The sequence below is a fragment of the Bos javanicus genome, chromosome X (assembly GCF_032452875.1).
Source record: "Bos javanicus breed banteng chromosome X, ARS-OSU_banteng_1.0, whole genome shotgun sequence".
Lineage (NCBI taxonomy): Eukaryota > Metazoa > Chordata > Mammalia > Artiodactyla > Bovidae > Bos > Bos javanicus.
This window is the reverse complement of record NC_083897.1, coordinates 38,871,953-38,885,452: the sequence shown is the minus strand read 5'-3', so window position 1 is coordinate 38,885,452 and position 13,500 is coordinate 38,871,953. Positions and strand designations below refer to the sequence as shown.

Sequence of the window (13,500 nt, the reverse complement as noted above, 5' to 3'; positions counted from 1 at the left end):
ATAGAGGTTTCTCAAGAAGCAGGTCAGGTGGTCTGGTATTCCCATCTCTTTCAGAATTTTCCACAGTTTATTGTGGTCCACACAGTGAAAGGCTTTGGCATAGTCAATAAAGCAGAAATAGATGTTTTTCTGGAACTCTCTTGCTTTTTTGATGATCCAGCGGATGTTGGCAATTTGATCTCTGGTTCCTCTGCCTTTTCTAAAACCAGCTTGAACATCAGGAAGTTCACGGTTCACATATTGCTGAAGCCTGGCTTGGAGAATTTTGAGCATGACTTTGCTGGCGTGTGAGATGAGTGCAATTGTGCAGTAGTTTGAGCATTCTTTGGCATTGCCTTTCTTTGGGATTGGAATGAAAACTGACCTTTTCCAGTCCTGTGGCCACTGATGAGTTTTCCAAATTTGCTGGCATATTGAGTGCAGCACTTTCACAGCATCATCTTTCAGGATTTGAAATAGCTCAACTGGAATTCCGTCACCTCCACTAGCTTTGTTCACAGTGATGCTTTCTAAGGCCCACTTGACTTCACATTCCAGGATGTCTGGCTCTAGGTGAGTGATCACACCATCGTGATTATCTGGGTCGTGAAGATCGTTTTTGTACAGTTCTTCTGTGTATTCTTGCCACCTGATCTTAATATCTTCTGCTTCTGTTAGGTCCATACCATTTCTGTCCTTTATCGAGCCCATCTTTGCATGAAATGTCCCCTTGGTATCTCTAATTTTCTTGAAGAGATCTCTAGTTTTTCCCATTCTGTTGTTTTCCTCTATTTCTTTGCACTGATCACTGAAGAAGGCTTTCTTATCTCTTCTTGCTATTCTTCGGAACTCTGCATTCAGATGCTTATATCTTTCCTTTTCCCCTTTGCTTTTTGCTTCTCTTCTTTTCACAGCTATTTGTAAGGCCTCCCCAGACAGGCATCAAGACCATCCCCATGGAAAAGAAATGCAAAAAAGCAAAATGGCTTTGACCTGGTAGTTACACTTAAAGGTAACATCCGGAGGGAGATTTACAAATCTTCAGAGGTGCTAACAAACAAACAAGAAGTACAGAAAAAGTAATAATACATCTGTTGGGGATTTGTTATGTAAACTATAGTACATGTGTTCTGTTCAATACCTTGTGGCCAGAGATGACATGAGCTAGACTTGTGTACTGAGAAGGAAGACTTTTGCAGATATATTATTGCTAGTTAAAAATCACACTGAATATACAGGGTGTGTGTATTTTTAACCTGAGTGAGGAACTATGTAGGTGATCCCATAGAAGAATATAGTTAGAGGTGAGAAACACAATTGTTAACAGTCTTGCCTAAAACAATGTTTTGTAAAAATCTTCAATTATGTGCTTTAAAAATATCCAGGGTGGTAAGGTAAAATGGTCCAGCCACAGTGGAACGCAAATTGGCAGTTTCTTCTAAGGCTAATCGTCCACTTCCTTAGGACACAGCACTTGCACTGCTGGGCATTCATGCCAAAGAAAATGAAAAATTCTGACCACAGGAAAGCCTGGATACAAATGTTCAAAGCAGATTTTTTCTAGAAACCTAAAAGTGGAAACAGGCAACAGTGGGTGAAGGCTTGAACAACTGTGGCTGACCCACACCAACGAAGGCTAGCAATACAAACTGAGAACTGACTGCTGAAACCAACTATTGATTGAGATGGATGGATCTCAAGGGCAGGGTGTGATGGAACAAAGGCCCATCCCGGGTTTCAAAGTGCATGGTTTCATTAACGTACTGACGTCTGTGTGTGTGTGTGTGTGTGTGTGTGTGTGTGTGTGTGCGCACACACGAGCGAGCACATGGTGAGGCATGCTGCATCCCAGCTCCCCAACCAGAAATCGAACCCAGGCCACCGGCAGTGGGAGTGCGGTGTCCTAACCACTGGCGCGCACGCACACACACACACCGAGAACCCTGAGCAGCTTTCCGATGGTACCAATGCCATCTCCTGGTGTGACGGTCCACTGGCTACGCAACAAGCTGATGCTGGGGCAACAACGGGAGGGGCATTTCCCTGTAACTTCCCGTGAACTTAATTCCTTCAGAATACAAGCTCACACCAAAGGCACACAGCAGGGCTTGGCGTATACACATCGGATCACTCTATGCGTGACTCTGCACGGACAGTCTGGATCTCCCCGCGGGAAAGTCCAGGGGCCCACAGCACGCCCGACTACGGACTGAGGAAAAAGAGACAGACTGCTGGGCGGAAGGCGGAGCTTACGCGACCGGCCTGCTATGATTGGGTCACAGAGCTGCCCGTCACAAAGAGGGACAGGCTTACTTGGAGCTGGAGGGCGGGTCTTCTCAGGAGTCGAGCATGGTCATTGGTGAAGCCAGCCGGAAGAGGTGGGCAGGAAGGCGGTACGCCACGGCTTCCGGTGGGCGGCCTGAGGAGGGGAGCGAGAGGCGACGGCCGCGGGGACGCTCAGGGCGGGGCTCGAAGCACGGAAACGGCCCCCAGCTTCGCGTCCCCACTTCCATCTCGGTGCACAGCAGCCTGCCTTCTGGGTCCTGGGCGGGGCCAAAGCCCCGCAGTTTGCTGGGTTGTGCGTCTTTTACTGGGGAGAGGGCGAAGAGACGTCTCCCCAGAGCCCAGGGCCCTGGAGACCTTGGGGATTCCGTCGGGGCCCCACCCCCCACTCCCGGCAGGACTCCCCCTGCTGTACTGAGGGCGGATGGCCCAGGACAGTGTATTAGGGGTGCCCAAGGACCGTGGGAGCGGGGAGGGTGGGCGGCAACCCCGCCAATATGCCAAAGGGCAGGGTCAGGGGGTCTTCGCTTGGCCCCTCCCTCCAGTCCTGGCGTCTGAGGGCGGCCTTGACCTGCGGTCTTGATGCCTTCCACCCTCCCAGGGTCTCGAATCTGGCCGCCTCCAGCCGCTCCCACCCATTGCCCGGCCCACCGTGTTCCACAGCCCGTGAGTGTGACTGGGATGATTCTCTGTGAAGCCCGGATCCTGCCCCCTTCCCCCCGCCCCACACGGAGTAACAAGGGAGAGGTGGGCAGAGCTGAGCCCAGTGCCCAGAAACGTGGAGTCGGCCAGGGGTGCCATGCTTCTGGAGGTGGGGAGGGCCCAAAGTAACACAGTCTTCCCCCTGTCACTCGACAGGTGTGGCCCGCTGGGAGGGAATCTTGCCCAAGCACTCCTGTTCTCCAGGACCGCCTATGGTTGCAGCCCTCAGTGCCTGCTGCCTGCCTCTTCCCTGGAGGTCAAGGTGAGTGAACCCAGCAGGGAGAGAAAGCTCCTGGCTTCACTAGCAGTGGATGTGATCAGAAACCATCCATCGTTAAAAAAAAAAAAAAGAAAGAAACCATCCATCCTGACGCTGGTTCTCATGCTGGAAGGGTCGTGAGAACACCTAGAGGGCTCACTCAAAGCCAGACCATAGGGCACCGCCCTAGAATCTCTGATCTTGCACATCTGAGGTGGGGGTTGAGCATTTGTGACTCCAACAAGCTCCCAGTGCTGCTGCCGTTGCTGGTCTAGAAACCTCACAGTAAGCGCGCTGCTCTAGAGGCCTGAGACTCCTAGGTGTGTGCCCCCTGCCCTTCTCCCGCAGGGCTGGGAAAAGCCACGAGGCTGGTGGTTCTCGCGAGATCTGGGGCTTCCCATTGAGCAGTCGTCACCCTTCCCTGCCTGAAGCCGAAGGAGGGGCTATCCACAGCCCAGGCAGGATCAGGTGTCAGGTTTGTTGAGTTGCTCAACAGCTCCTCACTTGGGCTGATAACATCTGGACACGTAGGAGGGTGGGGCGAGATCAGATCCAGTGCCTGGGTGTGGGGACGAACTATCTGATGAGGCAGAGGAAAAAGGCCTACATGCTGAGGTCAGGGATGGGAAAGGAACATCGGCCCTAGGACCAAGTGTGGGTCTGGGGGAGCATGGAGACCCGAAGAGCTTCCCAGGTGGTGCTAGTGGCAAAGAACCCACCTTCCGATGCAGGAGATGTAAGGAGATGTGGGTTCAATCCTTGAGTTGGGAAGACCCGTGGAGGAGGGCATGGCAACCCACTGCAGGATTCTTGCCTGGAGAATCCCATGGACAGAGGAGCCGGTGGGCTACAGTCCACGGGGTTGTGAAGAGTCAGACACGACTGAAGTGACTTAGCACACACGCGCGGAGAGCAGCAAGGGGGTTGTCTGCCCAGGAACTGCCCTGACAGTTGTCTGGTCTGCAGGTGTGGTCAGCCTTCTCTCGCTGGTGGGAAGCCACTGCCTTTCCTGCCACACGTTCCTCACCAAGAGGATCTCCCAGCTCCTGGGTGATGCTGCCCAGACCTCCTCAACACCCAGCGCCATCACCCACTTCTTTGGCCAGTCGTTGCCGAGGCTTGTCTGTCTTTGGCTCCAGGATGGCCCGCCATCCAGTTGGAGCCACAGATGAAAAGCGATGCCAGTGTCCAGCTGCCCCATGTGCCCAGAACCAGCAGCTCTGGAACCCCAGCCCCCGAGTACATTCTTGGAGTCATTTCAGGGCGGTGGGGTGGCGCTTTGGTTGGCATTTTCCAAGGCCCTCTCCTGCACCCTTTTCCTTTGGGTCACTGGTCTTTTCTTATTGACTGGTTCAAGTTCTCTATACATTAATGATATGAGCCCTGAGTCACATCTTGGTACTATTTTTTGGCCCACTTTGTCACTTGTCTCTTGACTTTGTGGTTTGGGGTTTGTGTTTGACTAGGCAGACGATCTTAGAGTTTGTGTCACCAGACTTTCCAGGGTCTTCCTATTGGTTTCTGGGGTTTCTTGTCAGTTTGTTTGCTCCCAATTGACTTACAGTGATCTTCTCTATTTAAAGTCATCGTGTATAAATTACCCATTGCTGAATAACAAGGGGCTACCCAGGTGAAGGTAGCGTAAAAACCTGCCTGTCAACACAGGAGACAGAAGAGATGTGGGTTGCGAAGATCCCCTGGAGAAGGAAATGGCAACCCACTCTAGTACTCTTGCCTGGAGAATCCCATGGACAGAGGAGCCTGGCAGGCTACAGTCCATGGGGTCGCAAGGAGTCGGACACAACTGAGGTGACTTAGCATGCAACCATGTGTAGCAAATTACCCCAGATGTAGTGTAGTCCCTTAAAACAACCAGCACTGGTAATCTCCCAGGTGTCTGAAGGACAGAATTCTAGAAGGCCTGGCTGGGGCTTCTGGCCTGGGGTCCATCACAGGTTGCAGTCAAGGCTTCTCCGGGGCCACAGCCCTCTGGTCTGCCTGGGGTGTTGGGGTGGGTGGGGGGTAGGCTCTGCTTCTGGAGGGTTCATGGGGCTGCGGCAGGGGACGGTCCCTCCCCACCGGGCCTCTCCACCGGGCCTCTCCACCGGGCTGCTCGGGTCAGGCCTTCCCCAGATCCAGCGATCTCAGAGAGACAGAGCAGCCCCGAGATGGAAGCCACAGTGTTTGTCTCGTAACTCATCTCGAGGTGACACTCCCTCACCACTGCTGTGATTTTATGGGTCACACTGGTCACCCCGTGGAGAAGAGAACGGTACCCACGTGGGCCTAGGTTCTTCACGTTCATGCCGCATGAGAAGGCTCCAAGGAGTGTCCCTGCCCCTGAGCCCAGGTGTGGGACTCCCGGGCTGCCCAGGCCCCTCAGGAATGTGTCCTTTGTGGAAGCAGGGGTGGCGGGTTGCAGCCCAGAACTGAGCCAGGCCAGGCATGTGTTGTACAGGCAGAGAGTGGCTTTTCACCTTGAAATGGTTGCAGACCAAACACACGGAAAGCCAGAGAAACAGATCGTGTGATGATCCCAGCGTGGCCCACAGAGCCCGCGGCGTGTGCCCTCTGCCCTCCGCCCAGGAGTCTGCAGCCCGAAGGGCCGTCCCAGCCAGTGCTTCAGTCCTGGGAACGGGCGCAGAAGCTTTCTCACTCTGGCAGCCTGTGCATGCTACGGCTGTGCAAGTGCACACTCAGGCCTGGGCCCCATGCTCTCTGACCTCCGAGGTGTCCCCACCCTGTGGTCAGCCCTGCCCGCACCCCTCCTTCCCAGGGGGCCCCCGTTGAGGGGGTGAAGGCTGATGAGCCCCTTTTCTTCAATGGCTGTGCCTGGTATCCCTGGGCTGGGCTGGTGCCAGCCTGGGGTGGCAGCTGAGTGTCCCTTTGGTCCCAGGAAGGCACTCTCGCTGTGCCCATGGGGGATGTGCCTGCTGCCCCACCTCCTGGCTGGGACTGAGATGGGACTTCCCGGTGACACGCTTGGTGGCTGTGAATGTGTCATGCAGCTTCTGTGGGTGGTGAGGGCTCCTCCTGTTGCCTCTTGCTTCTGGGCAGCGCTGGGGCCCTTGGCGACAGCTCCTGGCCCTGTCCGTGGCCACCACACTCTTCTCGAGCCTGATGACTATGGCCTCAGGAGAGCCGGGTTCTCTGTCTCCGTCCCGGGGCAGAAGCTGAGGCTGAGGCTGAGGCTGAGCTTGCGGGGCCTGTCCTCAGGGATCGTGGCCCTGACTCATGGGGACACCCCTCGGCCAGGATGTGGGGCCGCCGCAGGGTCCCGGGGTCCCCTGGAGAGGCTTGAGCCCCCCAGCGGTCCCACACTCTTGGGCCTGCTGACTGTTCCCCTAAGTAGAGCCGCCTTGCAGCCCCTGAGCCCCGGGCACAAGGACCGACAAGGGGCCTCTGCCCTGCCGTCTTCGCCCTCAGGGCTGCCTTCCTCAAGCATGCCCTCAGGCCCAGGGCTGCGTGGGCACTGTCCTCCCTCTCCTGCTGCCCGGCCTCTGTGCCTCGCGGAGCTCCTGCAGGTACCTGCCTGGTGGATGGGCACAGACTGGGCAGCGACCCGGCCCCACCCCACTGTCCGCCTGCCTCGGGCTTCACCCTTGTCCTCATCCTCCGTCCACTGGGCATGATGGTGCCTGACCTTTGGAGCTCAGGCATCTGGAGTAGTCCAGCCTCCGCCGGTGCTGGGTCCGGGAGCAGTCCCCCTCATTCAGCCCCGCTCCCCAGGCTGTGGCCTCCCTGGGCTCATGGGGACCTTGCAGACGTCTGTGGCGAGTGGTGGAGCTGGCTGAGGCCAGCCTGACCTCTGAGCAGCACAGCGTGCCCCTTCTGGGTGCATAAGTCCTCCTGGGGGTGCCCATGGGCTGTGGAGGAGGCTGCTGTAGGTGGCGGGCCTTGTCCTCTGGGGACCTGTCCACAGCTGGGACGTGGAGCTGGATGATACACACAGACATGCAGATGCACACACACTCGAGTTCCTGGCGGCCAGTATCCATTACTCATGTTTGCTGACTGTGACTCGTCCACAGCTGGGACCTGGAACTGGGACACACACACACACACACACACACACACACACACACACTCACTCACTCACTCACTCACTCACTCACTCACTCACTCACTCTCTCGAGTTCCTGGAGGCCAGCGTCCATCACTCCTCACATTCACTGACCTTGACTTATCGGCTGCTCCCCCTTTGGCTCACTGCCTCCATCAGGGTTCCAGCGGGGTGCCCGTCAGTGCCCTGGCCCTGCGCCCTGGAGTGGGGTGTGGCTGCCCAGACCAGGGGCCGTGCGGGACCTCCAAGGGTCTCTAGAGCTCTGTCACCGTCATTGAAATGCCGAAGCTCTCTCTCTGTGGGTGGCCGTCCCATCCTGAGGGGCGCTGTGCCCCTCACTTCATCTAGGTCCGGCACACCCTCCTGGGGGAGCAGGCACCAGGGAGAGTGGGGTGCAGGGGTTCCCTGGGGTGGGGGGGGCGGCTCTGTTGTGGGAGTGGTCAGCTCTCCCGTCCCCCTGACTCAGAGCAGACAGGACCTGTAGGATGCGGGGGCCGCTCCCCACAGTGTGACCAGACACCCCCTCCCCAGTCTTAGTAGGGAAGAAGGGCCCCGGCGGGCGTCTGTGGCTGGACCCCTCCTCTGCTCCTGGGGACCAGGTCTCAGGCCGCTTGCCCCCAGCAGATGAGCTCCTGGTGCCATCTGCATGTCTCCCTCTCCAGAAGCCCTCCAGAGGTGGCACCCTGTCTCACTCCCTCCTGCCCCTGCCTGGTCGAGGCTCTGGCCTGGTCTGGCCCGTGGCATCTCCTTGGGGCTGTCCTCAGGGTTGTTCCCCCTGCAGGTTCCAGCTTCTCCCCTTGCCGCCCCGCGGGCGTCATGACCGCCCAGGTGTGATGTGGCATCCAGGGAGGGAACAGGTCTGGTTATGCTCTCCTCTGGGGTCATTCTCCCTTCCGGTCCCCCACCAAGCAGGCTTTGGGACACGGGATGGCAGGGAGGACTGATGGCAGGGAGGACTGTCTGCTCTTGGCAGGCTGGTCCAGGCAGCAGGCAGGAGAATCTGGGTGAGTCTGGGTAGAGGAGTGGTGCCTGGTGGGCCGGCAGAGGTGAGAAGGGGCTTTCTGGGAGGACCTCTCTACCTGGCTCTCCCCAGTGGTAGGGGACTTCTCTGGGTAGGACTTGATTTGTTTCACTGATTTCCTGCCTGCCCTGGGGAGGGGCTGGGGATAGTTTCCAGGGCATGGGTATGCTGAGCCTAAGGCCAAAGGCCAGCCCCAGGGGCAGTAACAGTGACACCCTCCTTTTCTTGAGTCCCTTGGGGAGGTTCATCCTTGTGGACCCACGGGCTTGTACCCACTCTTGGATGGCTGCTTCTTCAGTGCTGGGACTAGCCCAGTAGAGTGGTCAAGGTGGGAGTGGTCCTAGATTGTGGAATGCTGTCTGCTACTTCCACTAGACCAGGAGGCGGGGGGAGGGTGCGGCCGATGTCAATGGTGGCATCAGGAGCTCCTCCTGCTTGCCATACCTCCTGGGCACTTCTCTCTCTGCTCCACCAGGGATGCTGCTCAGGCTGTTTGGCAGGGTCCGAAGCTACCAGCTCAGTTGCCTCATTCAGGGCCTCCCGAGCTCCTCCATGTCTGCCAACCACCACCACCATCCCCCGACTCCACTCTGGTGGTACCTAAGATGGCAGGAGGTGCCCTGCACGCTAGGAAGCTGCTGCCCCCTGCTGTGCTCCCAGTACCACTGCAGCCCATGGTCCAGGCAGAGCCTGGAGATTGGTCTCAGAGCCCTGGAAAGCCCTAGGTGGGGACTTGGAAGATTGAGGTCTCTTGGGGGCTCACGGAGCCCTCAAAAGCTTTGGGCTGGGGTGCCCAGAGCACTTGAAGGCATTCAGGTGCCCTTATGGGGGTCCAGGGCCTTGAAAGCAAGGCTAAGCCTGGTGGGAGTCTGGAGGGAGGTCCAGAGTCCTCAAGAGAGCTCTCTGGGGGGCAGGTATCTCAGAGCCCTGGGGCAGTGATTTTGAAGCAAGGCCCTCAGAAACCCTCCGTCTGGTGCATGGTGATCAATGGATGTGGTCACCCATGGGAAATAAAAGGGGGAGACTATGTCACCTGGGAGGCGACTCCATCTTCCTTCAGACATGGCAGTGGTTGCCAAGCACATCTAGCCTCCCCCTCGGTCCTGCAGATGGAGGGTCTGAAGCCCGGAGGGGACCATTTCGTCCAGAGGCCATGCCATCTCTCTCCCCTTCCTCCCTGCAATCCCTCCTCTCCACCAGGACCTTGTGGGGCTCCTGCTGCACAGCCACTCCCAGGAGGAGCACTTGAGATCACTTGAAATGAGATGTTGCGCCATGCCCCTACAGAGTTCTGATGCCCTGACGATGGGACTCCTTGTTCACCCCCCTCCAGTTCACCGATTTGACCACCTGCCCCTGTGGTCACAGATCAGCAGGCCACACCTCCTGCCTATGCCCACTGCCTACCACGGAGCATCCGTGTCTCAGCTCTTGGTCCAGGATGGCATGAGACAGATGCTGGGGGCCCAGGGGTGTCCCGGCCACAGTGGACTGGGTGCCACAGGAGTCAGGTGGGAGTGCCTAGCAGCAAACGAGGGAGGCTGGGGCTCTGGGAGGGGTGAGAATATGAGAAGCCATTTCTTTTTGGTGTACTTGAAATGCACAAAAAAAGCCTGTTGCTTTTAAGAAAACACCCACCCCACCCCACAAAAGTGCAGAGACTAGGATGCAGTAAAAAGAAATGTCCAGGAGCTTTGGTAGAAAAGTTCCAGTCCTGGCCCTGAGCAGAGCTTACCCAGCAGCTGTAGACAGCAGAGAGCCCCAAAGGCTCAGGAGCCCATGGTGCATGTGCAGGTGAGAGGGCAGGCCCTGCCAAGTCCTGCCACCTGTAGGAAGGAGCCCATCAGAGCTGAGGTGCCAGGGTCCCACCCAATGGTGGCCCGGCGGGTGCCTCTGCTTCCCTTTTGTGTGCTTGCTTCTCCAGACTTTACTGCCCTCTACAGGCAGTGTGGAGCCCAGACGCACAGTGTGCCATTCTACCCCAGGTTTCCTTAGCACTTGATGTTAAGTGAGTGATGGTCGCTCAGTCGTGTCAGACTCTTAGCGACCCCATGGACTGTAGCCTGCCAGGCTCCTCTGTCCATGGGATTCTCCAGGCAAGAATACTGGAGTGGGTTACCATTTCTTTCTCCAACTAGATGTTAAAAATCACATGTAAACTGTGAAAATTGTGAAATGCCCACAGCAGAAAACCTTGTGGGTAATACCCAGGTGAGGAACTGGTTTACTGAAAGGGGATGAAACATTCAGAGGACTGAAAGCCTTCCCCTGTCATTAGACAACCAGCTTTCCAGCAGAAACAGCCCATCAAGCAGATGCCTCATTTGCTTCCCATCACTCTGCCCTTGGACACCACGGTTGGTGTCTGCTGGTCCCAGTTGAAACACCCAGAACTGACATGGTGCAAGCAGCCTCACCTGCGTTTCCCAGTGGGCTCTCTGTGTGACTATTTTTTATAAGCACTTACAAGAGCTTCTGATAACATGTCAGGGAGCATGCACCAAAAGCAGAACATAAATGAGTCTATGGGTAGCCTATGATCCCTATCTCAGGCTCAGAGGACAAAAGGATGAACTGACAAAGTTGGATGGCAATTCTGGAGACCCAAGGCCTGGAAACCTTTAGCAGGGGGCAGCCCAACCCCTCCCCATGTTAAAGAGAAGAACCCACACATTAAAAATAAATGGTCTTTTATTGTGTCCACGAAAACAAACTCAGGGTGGCCTTTGGTTAATCCCCCCATGAGGTGACGACAAATAGGAGGCATGCGATGACCAAAACCATGTTCTCCTCTCCAGGAGAAGGGTCTTGCCCTCCTAGGCCCGAAGGGTGACAGGCAAGCAGGGCCAGGAGGATCCAGAAGCAGGCCCACCATGCCGCGGAGGGCCCAGGCCTGCTGCCTCCCTGGCAGGACAGGGCAGGGGTCAGCAAACATTGCCCCTGTCCTGGTAACCCCAAGCTAGAACACACAGAAAAGCCCCAACCCCCCTCCCCCAACAAACACTGATAAGGCAGTCAGCCAGGGCTTCCAAGAGGAGCTGGCCTCCAAGGTACGAGGTCAGACCCTTAGGGCTCTGCCCAGAAGGGGTTGCCATCCTCGGCCTGCATGAAGTAGTAAACAAAGAGCAGGAAGGCAGCAAAGACCAGGAACAGCAGCACCTGGCCCCAGAGTGGGACCTGGCGATCCTGGCCCAGGCCGGCAGCCCCAGGGGCCTGCTTTTCAGGCCGGATGGCTCTGCGGGTGAGCCACGAAGGGGCCGAAGATGAAGATGAGGACACACTCGAGGTGGAGGAGGATGTGGGATAATAGGACAGGCCCAGGGAGCTTCTGGAGATGTTGGAAATAGGGCGGTAGTGTGCGATGTTCTGGTAGGCACTGTCCTGGCCATACAGGAGGCGTTCCCTGAGGCAAAGAGTGCAGCAGGTAGACCAGGACAGCCTGAGCCCTGAATCAGCCCCAGCCCCTGGCTCGCCTTAATACTCACCGATCCTTGCCTTCCTCTTCCAAAGAGAAAAGATTGTCATCACGGACCTAAAGAAGTGAATCAGAGTGAGGATACCTATTGTCACGGTTGATGTAGGTATGACAGGTCATACCCTCAGTCCAAACTGCCCTTCCCAGCCTGTTCTGAACACTGCTTAAAGGCCGGGGCCCTGCCACCCTCCAGACCCCCTTCTTGGTCCTCAGCCTTATGTCTGCAGGGCCGTGCCACTTGTTCCAGCTGCCTGAATCCTACTTTCTACCCCAGTAGTCTCAAAAAGAGCTCAAACCTAGATCCCAGACCAGAGCTAGGGCACGTCCTGGGCACATTAGTCAAAACAGTTCTGACAGCCCGCCCCCCCCCCCCTCGCAAAGGCCCTGACCTGGCAGGTGTCTGCAGGCCCCACCTCTCCCAAGAGGTTTCTGAACTACCATTTGCGCCCAGTGGTCCCCTTGACTCATCCAAACCCCATGAGGACCCCCTCAGGTTGTACCCAAGTACAGGGTGCCCGACAACTCAGCTCACCTGGCGGTGAAAGGGGTCAGCATCTGAGAGTGAAGCTGAGGGCTGGCGGAAGCCCTTGGATGTGCCCATAGACTCAGGTTCCCCGTAAGTCCTGGTGGTCAAGTAACTCTCCTCATAGTAGTCATCATTATAGCCTTGGGAAGGGGGGGCAGCGGTAGCAGAAGGGGCAATGGTGTCCCCACCTGGCCCGATGGCCCTAATCTGAATCCCACTGGGAGGGGGGGCCTGCAGGACGCTTGGGGTTGAGGTCTCAGGTTCTGGCTGACACTGGAAGGAAGGTGTCAGACTGCCCACCCCACCCTTGCCTTACCCTTGCTCTGGTAAAGTAAGGCGTCCTCTTTCTTGGGCAGATCATACATATCCGAGTCCACGGACGCCGAATCTAAGTCTGAATGGGGGAGGGGCTAGGACCATTGGCCCACAGGGGTCCCCTCCCGTTTCCCCCGCGCCCCTTCCAGCCAGTGCCCTGGCCACACCCCCGCGACCCCTTCCTTAGCGTCCCCCAAACCGTGTCCCCAAGGGCGGCCAGGCGGGGCCCTGGGACGGGAGCCTCACCCGAGAACCGATAGGAGAAAGAGGATGCGGACGAGCTCGGGGGCGAGAGCCTCCGCCTCTGGGACTCATACTCGAAGATTTTCTTTTCGTAGAGCTTGCGAGTGGAACCTGATCAGACGCGGGGCACAGGGCGGTCAGGGAGCGGGCCGGGAGGGGGCCGCGGGGCTAAGCGCGGGGAGCGGGCCCGCCCTCCGTCCACCGCGTACCGACGACGGGCCCGTGTGGGATGTTGTACTGGCGCAGCACGGCGGCCAGCTCGGAGTCCGACAGGGCTGCGTAGTCGTCCATGGCGGGCAGCGGGCGGCGGAGGCCTGGGGGAGGCCTGGGCCTTGCAACACCGGCCGAGAGACGACGGCCTCGGAGCGCGGCGGGGGCAACAGGAGTGCCTCGGGAGCGGCTACGCGCGCGTCACTCCCGCGTCACAGTCGCGGTCTCAGCGGGCAGCGCGCGCTGCGCGGAGCGGGGGCCGGGCCTCGCAGAGAGCTGCCAGCGCAGATTGGTGGAGCCTTGGGAACGGGCGGGGAGGGGCGGGGCTCGCGAGCCCAGAGACGTCACACGCTAGCGCATTTAGGGCTGGACCCCAGTGAGGGGCGGGGCCTGGGCGCGACGGGAACTAGCTTAGACCCGCCCC

General features: G+C 57.7%; 2 protein-coding genes across 11 annotated transcripts; one reads left to right on the top strand and one right to left on the bottom strand.

Annotated features, from left to right (window-relative positions):
• Window positions 1-1,978: 1,978 nt before the first annotated feature.
• LOC133242815 (uncharacterized) lies at window positions 1,979-4,616 on the top strand. Of its 10 annotated transcripts, none has more exons than XM_061409023.1 (5): window positions 1,979-2,557; window positions 2,864-2,928; window positions 3,121-3,226; window positions 3,572-3,698; window positions 4,190-4,616. In XM_061409023.1, exons 1-4 carry the CDS (start codon window positions 2,114-2,116, stop codon window positions 3,650-3,652), a joined length of 696 nt encoding a protein of 231 aa, XP_061265007.1. In that variant the 5' UTR covers window positions 1,979-2,113; the 3' UTR covers window positions 3,653-3,698; window positions 4,190-4,616. The 10 variants fall into 10 exon arrangements, 9 of the variants coding, with proteins under 9 accessions (XP_061265007.1, XP_061265005.1, XP_061265003.1 ...); XM_061409019.1 differs by having other exon boundaries at window positions 2,018-2,496; XR_009734901.1 differs by having other exon boundaries at window positions 2,361-2,496; window positions 2,864-3,009.
• Window positions 4,617-10,980: 6,364 nt separating this feature from the next.
• EMD (emerin) lies at window positions 10,981-13,298 on the bottom strand. Its single transcript, XM_061409029.1, has 6 exons — window positions 13,076-13,298; window positions 12,870-12,977; window positions 12,625-12,702; window positions 12,315-12,448; window positions 11,793-11,839; window positions 10,981-11,710 (listed from the first exon to the last, which is right to left on the bottom strand). The coding sequence occupies exons 1-6, from the start codon at window positions 13,155-13,157 to the stop codon at window positions 11,374-11,376; spliced, it is 786 nt and encodes a 261-aa protein (XP_061265013.1). The 5' UTR covers window positions 13,158-13,298; the 3' UTR covers window positions 10,981-11,373.
• Window positions 13,299-13,500: the final 202 nt, after the last annotated feature.